Below are 14,738 nucleotides of genomic sequence, written 5' to 3' on the forward strand. Positions count from 1 at the left end.
TTGCACGAGTGGGCTTGTACGTGTATGACCGTTTTTACCCCGCCATTTAGGCAACCATACGCCGCTTTCGGAGGAAGCTTGCTGGGTATTTTTGTGTTTTTATAACCCACCGAACTCTGACATGGATTACAGGATATTTTCCGTGCGCACTTGGTCTTGTGCTTGCGTGTACACACGAAGGGGGATAAGGCGCTATGAGGTCTGCACATAAGTTGACCTGGGAGATCGGAAAAATCTCTACCTCAACCCACCAGGCGCGGCCGGGATTCGAACCCACGACCTTCCGCTTTCGAGGCCGGCGTCTTACCACCAAGCCATTGCGCCCGTCAAAAAAGTTAATCCGAAAAGACTTACTCCACCAATCGTCATGAAACTTTGCATAAAAGTTCCTGGGTATGATATCCTCAGATCTTGTTTTCAGTTTTTGAATAGATATCTTCAATGACGTCATATCCGGATTTTTGTGAAAGTTGAGGCGGCACTGTCACACCCTCATTTTGTAATCAAATTGATTGCAGCTTTGGTAAGGTAATCTTCGACAAAGTCCGGACTATGGTATTGGATTTCAGCTCGAAATCTTAAACATTAGTTAATTAGTTTGCTCATTAAAGTTGTCATTAAAATGGAATTTTTAGTAACAGATTAAACAAGGACTGCATTGTATTCCCCATCTTCTCCTAAATTCACAAGTTTATAGATATGTCAAATTTACTCTAAGAATGTGCTCAGAATTAGAAAAAATAGGTTTAGTAAGTACTATACAGTCGCATGCTTCGGGGAGACGAGCGTGACCCGTCTCGGTCATTGGGTGTTGTCAGCCGAGACTATCTAAATGTAGTCTTGGCAATGACTGGTTTGTGGTGTTGATCTTCTAGTTTCATACCGAATGACTAAATGGTTTTATATCGCTTCACGTCACTTGTTTTTTGCTATAGTCAATTCTTATGACGTCATTTTTGCGTTCAAAATGTTTTGTTGAAGCGGCATTGTGTTTGTGCCGCGTTGAAGCTATTTCAAAAAGGCAATCAAGTGGGTTTTGGTTAAAAAAAAAAGTTCAATGCAAAATGTGCAAAGCCCGAAAAAAGATTGCGTCTGTTGTAAATGCTCTATGATCTACTGTAACTCACACACTCTCTGTGACAGGCGACGTGGGGGGTGGCTTCAACGTGGCAAGTCACATGACTCAAGACAACAGACACATCACCCATGACAACCAGCGACGCTACGACCACAGACAGTACACCACCAGCACCATCAACAGTGGCAGCGTCACACATCACAACTACGCAGGAGCAGTGATTCAAAACATACAATTGCATCTACCAGAACTACGCGGTAAGCAGTAAGGGTCTAAACATGTGTTCAGAACTCTCTCTCTCTGTTTGTAAGTTTTGCCGTTGCTCTTACTTCTCAGGCACCACAGTCCACTGCTCGTTGGGTACGGCTGACAGGCAGTCATCCCGATTTTTCCGTCCGTATTATGCATGAGCAATTCTCAGGTCTTGAGATTGACGCCTGTTTGCCTTCTTTTGAAAATGATACATGGAGTAGATATGATGCGCGCGCGCGCGTGTGTGTGTGTGTGTGTGACGGAGTGATTGAGTTGGGGTCATGTCGATGTGACCACGTGTCGTTGTGACCACGTGTCGGTGTGACCACGTATCGATGTGACCACGTACTCGATCAGTATGAGTTCGGGTAAGCAATTAACTTCTCATGACTTTGACCAGTGGTCAATGCTACTGACCATCAATAAAACACTGAAAATAGGTAAACATGACCACTAGTCAGTAGCACTGAGCACTCATCAAAGTCATCAAAAGTTGCTTACTTGAACCTATACTGCACTAATTAGCAGTCATAACTGTAAAAATAGGCTATTTTTACTAGTATACTGACCACTGGTCAAAATCATTAAACGATGTGTGGTCACAACATGTTGGCATAGAACTTACTGTGCTTCGATCATTGACGAAGAAAATTCCAATGACACTAGTTCATTTCACTACGCGACTGCAGGGGAAATAAGCTCAACTGAAGGCGAATAAGCGGAGTAACTGTTCTTCAACGGATTACTCTCACTGATCTAAACATTTAGATCAGTGATTGCTCTGTTTGTCGTCTGTTAGTCTGCTAGTAAGTAGTCTTCGGTAGACTCCTGTCGGGTGAATGTCACATCTATTTCGACTGTGTGCATCGATCCGTGTAGTGAAATGTTGATCTTTGATGATTTGGCAACATAACTTCGCTAATTGTGCTTCGAGTGAATCTCCCGTTAACCATTTGAAAACGTCTTTTAACAAGACCATGTTTCGATAGCCCAGACGGGGTTGGTTTTTGGGGAGGATCCTCGATGGCTCACATGGTATATAATGTGTTCCGCCGTTTTTTTTGTTTTTTTTAAAGAATCCGTTTAAATTGGCTATTCCAAAAGTACCCAATCAGGGCCGGACTAGGAGGGGGGGGAGGGTTACAGGGGTTGCGCAACCCCCCCCCCCCTGGCTTAAGCATGTACCTCCCAAACGCATTATTTTTGTCGAATTTACCTTTTTCGTTCAAGGAGAGGCTTCCTTTCCCTCCAGAAACATCAAAAAACGTTCAGCTTCAACCCCCACCAAGGGGGCTTTGCGCCCTGGACCACCACCAAGTGGCTTCGCCCCTTGGACCCCCATCTGTAACCCCCCCCCCCCCCCCCTAGTGTTTACCTAGTCCGGCCCTGCCAATGACACGACTTGAGTGGCAATTAAAGAACATTCTCTGCAATTCCCGTTTCAGTCCGTGCAGCCGTTTCGGATCCCATCGTCATCATATTAACACACACACACAGACACACACGAACCAGCTTTAAAAGTTAGATTATGTAAGAACCATGTGAACCAGTGATTTTTTCTTGTGTAAATTAGATATTACAGTATTTTTGCTTTGTGAAAAGCTATATTTCAAAAACAAAACTACAGATTTGAATTTTAATAATTTTAACCACAATTTTGTTTGCGAATTTGACTAAATCTGTGCGCTGGTTTCGACATTTCAACTGTTGCACATTTTGCAATTTTAGCCATTAACCTTGCATTGAGTTTCACATTATCCAAAATTATAACCTGTATTGTGTAAAACGAATTTCTATTTCATCAACCATTTCTGCATTTTGTTTTTTACACACAATAAGTATGATAACAAAAAAACACATAACTCATGTTTTCAAGAACATAATCAATTGGTTGATCTTTTCAGAACCTGATTTGGTAATACAGCTAATTGCTGCAATCAAGAGCAGCGGCCATCTCTCACTGATGTCTCCGTCCATACCTTTATCACACATGGCAGGCAGTGGTAGACATGGGGTCCTCGATAACGAAAAGCACCCCACTGTTGTACATGAATCAAATACTGAAGAAACTCTTGCAACAGGTACAGACGATGATGAAAAGAACAGTGTCATCAGCAAGGACAACACTCTCTCTGGTCAACAAAAGCAACATTCTTTGTCCAATAATCAAGCTACCGATGACAAAGTGACGTCACTTATCTCTGCCAGTCGCCATGGGGACCTTGGGACTGTTAAGAAACTTGTGAGTCCCCTTGACGTCAACTGTGTGGACGGTTCTGGCAACACAGCTCTCCACATGGCCGCCACACACGGTCATGCTGACCTGGCTTTGTTTTTAATTAGCAGGGGAGCACAGGTAGATGTTGAGGACAGGGAAGGGTTGACAGCTTTACACCTTGCTGCTCGTTATGGTCACACTCAGGTAGCTGCGTGTCTGGTAGAGAAGGGGGCTGGGTTGGATGAGAAGACTGGGCGACATGGGTGGACACCCCTATACGTAGCTTGTCTTTTTAACCAGTCAGACACTGTTGATTTTCTCATCCAACACGGTGCGCTTGTCAATACAAAAGACCACTCCAACATGACGCCCCTGCATGAAGCCAGTCTTCAGGGTCATGGTAAAATTTGTAGTCAGCTGATTCGCCAAGGTGCTGACGTCAATGCTGTGACAGAAGAGGGAGATACGTCTGTACACTTGGCGTGTCAAGAAGGACATCATAGTGTTCTTTCTGTCCTGCTAAATCATGGCGCAAGTCTGACTATGACAAATACACTGGGTGCCACAGCAATGCACTTTGCGAGTCGTCAGGGCGATGTGGAGGTGATGAACACTCTGTTGAAGCATAGTGCTGACATCAACACAACAGACACACAGGGTGTCACAGTATTGCACTGTGCGAGTCAGAGGGGTCATGTAGAGGTGGTGAACACTCTGTTGAAGCATGGTGCTGACATCAACACAACAACCACACAGGGTGCCACAGCACTGCACATAGCGAGTCAGGAGGGTCATGTAGTGGTGGTGAAAACTCTGTTGAAGCATAGTGCTGACATCAACACAACAGATAAACAGGGTGTCACAGCACTGCACTGTGCGAGTCAAGAGGGCCATGTAGAGGTGGTGAACACTCTGTTGAAGCATGGTGCTGACATCAACACCACAACCACACAGGGTGCGACAGCACTGCACTTAGCAAGTCAGGGGGGTCATCAAGAGGTTGTGAACACTCTGTTGAAGCATGGTGCTGACATCAACACCACAACCACACAGGGTGTCACAGCACTGCACTGTGCGAGTCAAAATGGCCATGTAGAGGTGGTGAACACTCTGTTGAAGCATGGTGCTGACATCAACACCACAACCACACAGGGTGTCACAGCACTGCACTGTGCGAGTCACAATGGCCATGTAGAGGTGGTGAACACTCTGTTGAAGCATGGTGCTGACAACAACACATCAGACACACAGGGTTTCACAGCACTGCACTGTGCGAGTCAAAATGGCCATTTAAAGGTGGTGAACACTCTGTTGAAGCATGGTGCTGACATCAACACCACAACCACACAAGGTGTCACAGCACTGCACTGTGCGAGTCACAATGGCCATTTAAAGGTGGTGAACTCTCTGTTGAAGCATGGTGCTGACATCAACACAACAGACAAACAAGGTGTCACAGCACTACACTGTGCGAGTCAAGAGGGCCACGTGGAGGTGGTGAACACTCTGTTGAAACATAGTGCTGACATCAACACCACAGCCACACAGGGTGTCACATCACTGCAATATGCAAGTCTAAATGGCAATGTAGAGGTAGTGAACACTCTGTTGAAGCATGGTGCTGACATCAACACAACGGACACACAGGGTGCCACAGCACAACACTATGCGAGTCAAAATGGCCATGTAGAGGTGGTGAACACTCTATTGAAACATGGTGCTGACATCAACACCACAGCCACACAGGCTTTCACAGCACTGCACTGTGCAAGTCTAAATGGCCATGTAGAGGAGGTGAACACTCTGTTGAAGCATGGTGCTGACATCAACACAACAGACACACAGGGTGCCACAGCACTGCACTGTGCGAGTATAAATGGCCATGTAGAGGTGGTGAACACTCTGTTGAAGCATGGTGCTGACATCAACACAACAACCACACAGGGTTTCACAGCACTGCACTGGGCGAGTCAAGAGGGCCATGTAGAGGTGGTGAACACTCTGTTGAAGCATGGTGCTGACATCAACACCACAACCACACAGGGTGTCACAGCACTGCACATTGCGAATCAAAATGGCCATGTAGAGGTAGTGAACACTCTGTTGAAGCTAGGTGCTGATATCAACACCACAACCACACAGGAGGTCACAGCACTGCACTATGCGAGTCAAAAGGGCCATGTAGAGGTGGTGAACATTCTGTTGAAACACGGTGCTGACATCAACACCACAACCACACAGGGTGCCACAGCACTGCACTGGGCATGTCAAAATAGCAATGTAGAGGTAGTGAACACTCTGCTGATGCATGGTGCTGACATCAACACAACAACCACACAGGGTTTCACAGCACTTCACAATGCGAGTCGAAACGGTTATGTAGAGGTGGTGAACATTCTGTTGAAGTATGGTGCTGACATCAACACAACAACCACACAGGGTTTCACAGCACTTCACAATGCGAGTCGGAACGGTTATGTAGAGGTGGTGAACACTCTGTTGAAGCATGGTGCTGACATCAACACAGCAACGTTAACCACACAAGGTTTCACAGCACTGCACTGTGCTAGTCAAAAGGGCCATGTAGAGTTGGTGAACACTCTGTTGAAGTATGGTGCTGACATCAACACAACAGACACACAGGGTTTCACAGCACTGCACTGTGCGAGTCAAAAGGGCCATTTAAAGGTGGTAAAAATTCTGTTGAAGCATGGTGCTGACATCAACACAACAACCACACAAGGTTTCACACCACTGCACATCGCGAGTCTTCAAGGCCATGTAGAGGTGGTGAACACTCTGGTGAAGCATGGTACTGACATTAACACAGCAACCACACAGGGTGCCACAGCACTGCACTGTGCAAGTTGCAAGGGCCATGTAGAGGTAGTAAACATTCTGTTGAAGCATGGTGCTGACATAAACACAAAAGACACTGATAGTTTCACAGCACTGCACATAGCGAGTCTTCTAAGCCATGTAGAGGTGGTGAACACTCTGTTGAAGCATGGTGCTGACATAAACACAAAAGACACTGATAGTTTCACAGCACTGCACATAGCGAGTCTTCTAAGCCATGTAGAGGTGGTGAACACTCTGTTGAAGCATGGTGCTGACATCAACACAACAACCACACAGGGTGGCACAGCACTGCACTGGGCGAGTCAAGAGGGCCATGTAGAGGTGGTGAACACTCTGTTGAAGCATGGTGCTGACATGAACACAGCGGTCACATCGGGTTTCACAGCACTGCACTGGGCGAGTCAAGAGGGCCATGTAGAGGTGGTGAACACTCTGTTGAAGCATGGTGCTGACATCAACACAACAGACACACAGGGTGTCACAGCACTGCACTGTGCGAGTCTAGAGGGCCATGTAGAGGTGGTGAACACTCTGTTGAAGCATGGTGCTGACATTAACACAGCGGTCACATCGGGTTTCACAGCAGTGCACTGGGCGAGTCAAGAGGGCCATGTAGAGGTGGTGAACACTCTGTTGAAGCATGGTGCTGACATGAACACAGCGGTCACATCGGGTTTCACAGCACTGCACTTGGCGAGTCAAAAGGGCCACGTGGAGGTGGTGAACACTCTGTTGAAGCATGGTGCTGACATCAACACAACAGACACACAGGGTTTAACAGCACTGCACTGTGCGAGTCAAGAGGGCCATGTAGAGGTGGTGAACACTCTGTTGAAGCATGGTGCTGACATCAACACAGCGGTCACATCGGGTTTCACAGCACTGCACTGGGCGAGTCAAGAGGGCCATGTAGAGGTGGTGAACACTCTGTTGAAGCATGGTGCTGACATCACCACAACAGACACACAGGGTTTAACAGCACTGCACTGTGCGAGTCAAGAGGGCCATGTAGAGGTGGTGAACACTCTGTTGAAGCATGGTGCTGACATCAACACAGCGGTCACATCGGGTTTCACAGCACTGCACTGTGCGAGTCAAGAGGGCCATGTAGAGGTGGTGAACACTCTGTTGAAGCATGGTGCTGACATCAACACAGCGGTCACACAGGGTTTCAAAGCACTGCACTGGGCGAGTCTAGAGGGCCATGTAGAGGTGGTGAACACTTTGTTGAAGCATGGTGCTGACATCAACACAACAGACACACAGGGCTTCACAGCACTGCACTGTGCGAGTCAAGAGGGCCATGTAGAGGTGGTGAACACTCTGTTAAAGCATGGTGCTGACATCAACACAACAACCACACAGGGTGGCACAGCACTGTACATAGCGAGTAAAAATGGCAATGTAGAGGTGGTGAACACTCTGTTGAAGCATGATGCTGACATAAACACAAAAGACACTGATAGTTTCACAGCACTGCACATAGCGAGTCTTCTAAGCCATGTAGAGGTGGTGAACACTCTGTTGAAGCATGGTGCTGACATAAACACAAAAGACACTGATAGTTTCACAGCACTGCACATAGCGAGTCTTCTAAACCATGTAGAGGTGGTGAACACTCTGTTGAAGCATGGTGCTGACATCACCACAACAGACACACAGGGTTTAACAGCACTGCACTGTGCGAGTCAAGAGGGCCATGTAGAGGTGGTGAACACTCTGTTGAAGCATGGTGCTGACATCAACACAGCAGTCACACCTGGTTTCACAGCACTGCACATTGCGAGTCAACAGGGCCAAATAGAGGTGGTGAACACTCTGTGGAAGCATGGTGCTGACATCAACACAGCGGTCACACAGGGTTTCAAAGCACTGCACTGGGCGAGTCAAGAGGGCCATGTAGAGGTGGTGAACACTTTGTTGAAGCATGGTGCTGACATCAACACTACAGACACACAGGGTTTCACAGCACTGCACATTGCGAGTCAAGAGGGCCATGTAGAGCTGGTGAACACTCTGTTAAAGTATGGTGCTGACATCAACACAACAACCACACAGGGTGGCACAGCACTGCACATAGCGAGTCAAAATGGCAATGTAGAGGTGGTGAACACTCTGTTGAAGCATGATGCTGACATCAACACAAAAGACACTAATAGTTTCACAGCACTGCACATGGCGAGTCTTCAAGGCCATGTAGAGGTGGTGAACACTCTGTTGAAGCATGGTGCTGACATCAACACAAAAGACACTGATAGTTTCACAGCACTGCACTATGCGAGTCAACAGGGCCATGTAGAGGTGGTGAACACTCTGTTGAAGCATGGTGCTGACATCAACACAAAAGACACTGATAGTTTCTTTTTTTTTTTTTTTTTTTTTTTTTTTTTTTTTTTTGCCAAGCACATCATTGTGGGGCTTTTAATGAATAACATGCATCCGTCCACTCACAATATATTTTCTTTCATCCTTCAACATTTACCACTCAAAAAGTATATAGTATCAAAATTAATGAAAAACTTTTTTCTTACTTGTACCCTTAGACAATTTTCCTTGGTTGCCCCAAGATTGTGTTACTATTTGCTTAGACCATAGCTTTTTTTCTTTTTTTCCCGTTGAAATATGTATTTAAAATGCATATCATTATAATTATACACACACAAAAAACACAGTATGACATCCACTATATACATCTTGGTGTAACTTTGGGTCCGTATCTAGAAATGAGAAGAGAAGGAGAAAAAAATAAAAGAAATAAGAATAGAAAAATAAAAGAAATAAAAAAGAGGAATAAAAGTCATAATTTTACATTTCTGATCTGCAATTGCTTTTCGAATAAAACAAAGAGAGGAATTGAAGCCTTTGTTTTTTTATAAATACTTATGCACATTTTAGCAACCAAAATTATACGGTTCAATTCTTTCAACAGGGTTGCTTGCATTTTTCGATTTTTAACACCAAACATAATTTCGTGCACTGTTAACTCTATTTGTTTATCCATATGTACCCAAATATAAAATTCTATCTGTTTCCAAAACTCAATCACCACTGGGCAAAAGAGAAAAAAGTGTTCTATATAATCAACGCTATTGCTACAATATGAACAGACATTGTCCTCCACAACTTTCATTTTACATAACATAATGTTTGTGGGATAAATATTGTGAAGTAATTTCCATTGTAATACACGCAACCTTGTTTCTTTAACCGATTCAAAACTAGTCAGCCAATCTTTCTTATCAATTTCATAATTAAATTTCCTCCTCCAAAAGCCAATTGCACAAGGTTCAACAACTTTCATACTTACTAATTCTTTTCTAAACTGTTGTGCGCTATGTACTTTCTTACCACGATATAAGGGGATATCCATCAAATCAATTTCTTTCTTTCCGTGCATCGTCTTGTGCATTACATTCAGAGCAACAGCACGAACCATGTTATATTCCAAAATTCTCCGTGGGGATTTTCCTAAAACATCACAAATGAACTGATAGGAGACAAATTCGTTTCTGTATAAAACATCATGTACGCTATTAAGACCCTTTCTCGCCCAATCTTCAAAATACAGTACATTTCCGGCATAAGCAAAACATTGGTTATTCCATAAAAGCGGATTAAATAAATTATTATCAATACATAAGCCTACGTTGTTATCAAGCCAGGTTTTCAAAACAATTTTCCAAAATTTGGATTTGACAAGTTCACTCCCCTTTAGTCTCCGAAAATTAACATTTGAATAAAAACATTCACAATTTGAGCCGTACATTGAAAACACTGACTTTGGAACACATTTCCACTTATCCGTGACTTTGCGGGATGTCAGTCTGACAGCCCATTGTAATAAAAATGATGCCTGCATGTGTTTCAAATCAATCATATTTAAACCACCATTTTCGACATCACTACACAATATTATCCTTTTAACCTTTTCAAATGCCTTTTTATTATTTTCTTTCTTTTTCCACAAAAATCTAAACAACAGTCTATTAACTTCTGCTAATACTTTATCAGGGATCACAAATGCCTGCATAAAATAAACAAATTGGGAGATCAAGAACGTTTTTATTACAATAATTTTACCCATGATACTCAAATTTCTTTTCTCCCATGCCGCAATCAAGCGCTTAACAGACGTAATTCGCTCTGTCCAATTTTCCTCAACGTCAGAGGCTGATATGTCATTACAAAAATAAATTCCCAAAATCTTTAATTTTTTCTTCCAATTGAAATCATAAAAGGTGTCTTGACAATGTTTTTGACTTCCTAGCCACATGGCTTCACATTTTGACAGATTCAACTTTAATCCGGAAACGTAGTAAAAAGAATCAAAAATCAATAAGGCATGTTTTAAATCCGTTTCGCTTTTCAAAAATAACGTTACATCGTCAGCATACAAAGCAATTTTTAACATATCATCCCAAAACCTATCATTTAAACAATTCAAATTCGAAATACCGTTAACATTCTTATTCTGCCTAATCTTAATGGCTACTAACTCAATTGCCAAAACAAAGGCTAAAGGCGAGAATGGACATCCCTGACGGATTCCAGACTCCACTGGAAAATACTCAGACAACCAGCCTGCATAATTAACACAACTCTTGGCATCTTTCATCAAAACTTCGACCCAAGTTACAAACTCCGGGCCAAAGCCAAATTTTTTAAAAACATTTATCATAAAGTCTTTTGAAATACAATCAAATGCATGAAACATGTCGATGGTGACCAAAAGACCTGGTTTATCTTGCACATTCATTTGATCTATGACGTCATCAATCAATCTTAACAAAGATGAAACTTGCCTCCCTTTAATATATCCAACCTGATCAGGATTAATCACATTATGTACAACTTTGTTCATGCGTAAAGCCAGACACTTCGCCAGTAATTTATAATCACTGTTTGTTAGCGAAATTGGACGCCAATTATTTAATTCATCTCTCGGAAGGTTTTTACCTTTATGAATTAACACAATGACAGCATTTCTTTGAGACGCAGACAAACTACCATTATCAAATGCTGCTGAAAAAGAACGTGATATAAATATACTCACTCGAGACCAAAATACTTTAATAAATTCAATTGTAATGCCATCAGAACCTGGGGAAGAACCATTTTTCATTTGTTTTAGTGCGTGCAACAGTTCATTAGCAGTTAGAGAGCCCTCGCAGCTGTTCTTATCTTCGTCGGAAAGAGAAGGAACGCTGCAGCCTTGCAAAAAATCGTCAACATTACCAACATTATCTACTATATCTATTTTCTTTCTATACAAATTCATAAAATACTTTTTTTGCACACTGTGTATTTGTTTTTGATCTGTACACACTCGCCCTTCATCATCTTTCACGCGATCCATAACCTTTGCATTTGCACGTGCTTTTTCCAGACTCAAGAAATATTTTGTGTTTTTCTCCCCTTCCTCGACCCATTTAGCGCGAGCTCTAACCTGAGCGGCTCGTGCCCTTTTTATTTCCATTAACTCGAGTTGCATTTTCACGTGTTCACGCTTTGCTTGGGTATCATTACAGTTAGGATTCTTACTCAAGTAAACGTCTAAATCATTCAGTTTATTACACAAATCTGCAACTTCATTTCTCCTTTGACACTGTTTATTTTTGCTATAATTAATGGTAAACTCTCTAATTTTAACTTTTAACATTTCCCAATCCAGTTGACAATCCAATTCTTCGCTACAAAATCCTTCAATAAAAATATTCATTTCATTAACATAATCAATATCTTCCAACATCAAATTATTAAACTTCCAATAACCTTTGCCTCGTACAATCTCACTTACTTTCAATCGAACCAGGCACCCTCTATGGTCTGAAAAAGGAACACTGACAATGCCACAATCAAAGTTCAAATCAAAAATACCGGAGCTAACCAAAATGTAATCAAGTCGTCTGGCAATAAACGGAGTCTTTCTTGACCAGGTAAATTCCTTTGTATCCGGGTTGAAAAACCTCCAGACATCATACAAATCACATGTGTTAACCACATCATTAAATTTGGCAACGTTATCCATAGCGAGTCTTCAAGGCCATGTAGAGGTGGTGAACACTCTGTTGAAGCATGGTGCTGACATCAACTTAACAGACACAAGATTGGGTTTCACAGCACTGCACTGTGCGAGTCAAAAGGGCCATGTAGAGGCGGTGAACACTCTGTTGAAGCATGGTGCTGACATCAACACAACAGACACACAGGGTTTCACAGCACTGCACTGTGCGAGTCAAAAGGGCCATGTAGAGGTGGTGAACACTCTGTTGAAGCATGGTGCTGACATCAACACAACAGACACACAGGGTTTCACAGCACTGCACTGTGCGAGTCAAAAGGGCCATGTAGAGGCGGTGAACACTCTGTTGAAGCATGGTGCTGACATCAACACCACAACCACACAGGGTTTCACAGCACTGCACTGGGCGAGTCAAGAGAGCCATGTAGAGGTGGTGAACACTCTGTTGAAGCATGGTGCTGACATCAACACACCAGACACTCAGGGTTTCACAGCACTGCACTGTGCAAGTCAAGAGGGCCATGTAGAGGTGGTGAACACTCTGTTGAAGCATGGTGCTGACATCAACACAACAAACACACAGGGTTTAACATCACTGCACTGTGCGAGTCAAGAAGGCCATACAGAGGTCTTGACCACTCTGTTGAAGCATGGTGCTGACATCAACGCAACAGACACACAGGGTTTAACATCACTGCACTGTGCGAGTCAAGAGGGCCATACAGAGGTCTTGACCACTCTGTTGAAGCATGGTGCTGACATCAACGCAACAGACACACAGGGTTTAACATCACTGCACTGTGCGAGTCAAGAGGGCCATACAGAGGTCTTGACCACTCTGTTGAAGCATGGTGCTGACATCAACGCAACAACCACAAAGGGCGCCATAGCATTGCACTATGCGAGTCTTCAGGGCCATGTAGAGGTGGTGATTACTCTGCTGAAGCATGGCGCTGACATCAACACAACAACCTCACAGGGTGCCACAGCACTGCACGCTGCGAGCCTAAAGGGCCACATGAAGGTTGTGAACACTCTGTTGAAGCATGGTGCTGACATTACCATGACAACCACAAAAGATTTCACAGCACTGCACTGTGCGAGTCGAAAAGGTCATGTAGAGGTGGTGAACATTCTGTTGAAGCATGGTGCCGACATCTCAGTGACTACCAGAAAAGGCAACACAGCACTTAGATTAGCAAGGCAAAAGGGGCATAAAGAGGTAGTGGACACGCTCGGCCAGCATGGCGCCACTGAATAGCGGTCTGCGCTTACAAAACACGAAGGTTCGTTGAAACACGGAGGCACTGTGCGTGTCTTTAACTCGGCCATTTTGAGGTCTGTTGAAGCATGGGTTTAGTTACACATGCTCCTGCTTCACAACCGTCAAAAGCTGCGTCGATGTCCATTATATGAGGTTTCAAAAAACTGCAAACAATCATTTCAAGTTTGTTCCCACAGATGAGTCTGTTCGCTGACACAATTCCACGCAGAATGGGCAAGATTATCAATTAAACACTTGTAGGCTTTTTTTTCATCGCCTGTATGGCTTTATATTCGGTTTTTTTTCCCCAAGGAGGGTTCCTTTGGCACATTTGACGCCTAATTCTTAGACACAGAGGACAACTATTTCTGAAATATGTGTTGACTTTGTAATTTCATCCCTTTGATTACACAACTTGTTGTTACGCCATGCTCTTTTTGAGACAGCTCATTGCATCCCCAACACCTCACTGGTATTGTCTGGCTGGAGACGAGGCTGCCTGATTTCCTCACACGGGTCTTAAGTGGTCATAAATGTTATTCTAGGGCAACTTAATTATGGCTCTCATAATGTACTGCTGTAAAGTTTTCCTTTGTAGTACTGCACTGTTTTGTGACCATGACGGTAGCTTGGTGTCTGAAAATTGTGAATAAGAAAATATTCAGGTTTAACTTATTTAAACCCGGAAAAGTCTCCAAAATGAATTGATTTATGTTTGGTGCAGTCCGCACAGAGTATGTGAACTATAAAAGTGTGAACAATCAAACGATTGTGCTGTATTGACTAAATAGTGTCTGGATGTTGATCCACGTTCTCCTGTATGTGCTTGACAGTGTGTATCTTTTAAACAAGGGGATGCTCTCCGAACTTAGTTTGCAAAGACGGGAATGAAAGTTCCCATTCGGAGATCTGGAAATCAGGATTTGTAATAGTTTAACTTTCCTAATTTTGACCTCCCCAAAAGTCTGGGGAAACTTTGAAGATGTGTAGATTGTTTCGTATGTCTTTCAATGCAGTGGCTCCAAACTGTGTAAACATTCAC

At 43.5% G+C, this 14,738-nt stretch overlaps 1 protein-coding gene and 1 long non-coding RNA gene across 2 annotated transcripts in view; both read left to right on the top strand.

Annotated features, from left to right (window-relative positions):
- Positions 1-1,602, top strand: part of LOC138951124 (uncharacterized) — a 7,152-nt gene extending 5,550 nt beyond the window's left edge. Inside the window, exon 3 of the long non-coding RNA XR_011450998.1 lies at positions 1,144-1,602. This is a non-coding gene — a long non-coding RNA (uncharacterized lncRNA). The remainder of the gene's footprint in view (positions 1-1,143) is intronic.
- A 2,516-nt stretch (positions 1,603-4,118) lies between these two features.
- Positions 4,119-13,693, top strand: LOC138951403 (serine/threonine-protein phosphatase 6 regulatory ankyrin repeat subunit C-like). The gene is made up of 2 exons (XM_070323013.1): positions 4,119-8,736; positions 12,441-13,693. Exons 1-2 carry the CDS (start codon positions 4,119-4,121, stop codon positions 13,691-13,693), a joined length of 5,871 nt encoding a protein of 1,956 aa, XP_070179114.1.
- The last annotated feature ends 1,045 nt before the right edge of the window (positions 13,694-14,738 follow it).

The sequence above is a fragment of the Littorina saxatilis genome, linkage group LG16, assembly GCF_037325665.1.
Source record: "Littorina saxatilis isolate snail1 linkage group LG16, US_GU_Lsax_2.0, whole genome shotgun sequence".
Lineage (NCBI taxonomy): Eukaryota > Metazoa > Mollusca > Gastropoda > Littorinimorpha > Littorinidae > Littorina > Littorina saxatilis.

Excerpts from the sequence above, each read along its gene's own strand:
- LOC138951403 (XM_070323013.1), top strand. The coding sequence starts at position 4,119 with ATGCACTTTGCGAGTCGTCAGGGCGATGTGGAGGTGATGAACACTCTG. Across the intron at positions 8,737-12,440 it reads GAACACTCTGTTGAAGCATG|CGAGTCTTCAAGGCCATGTA; the intron begins GTGCTGACATCA and ends CGTTATCCATAG.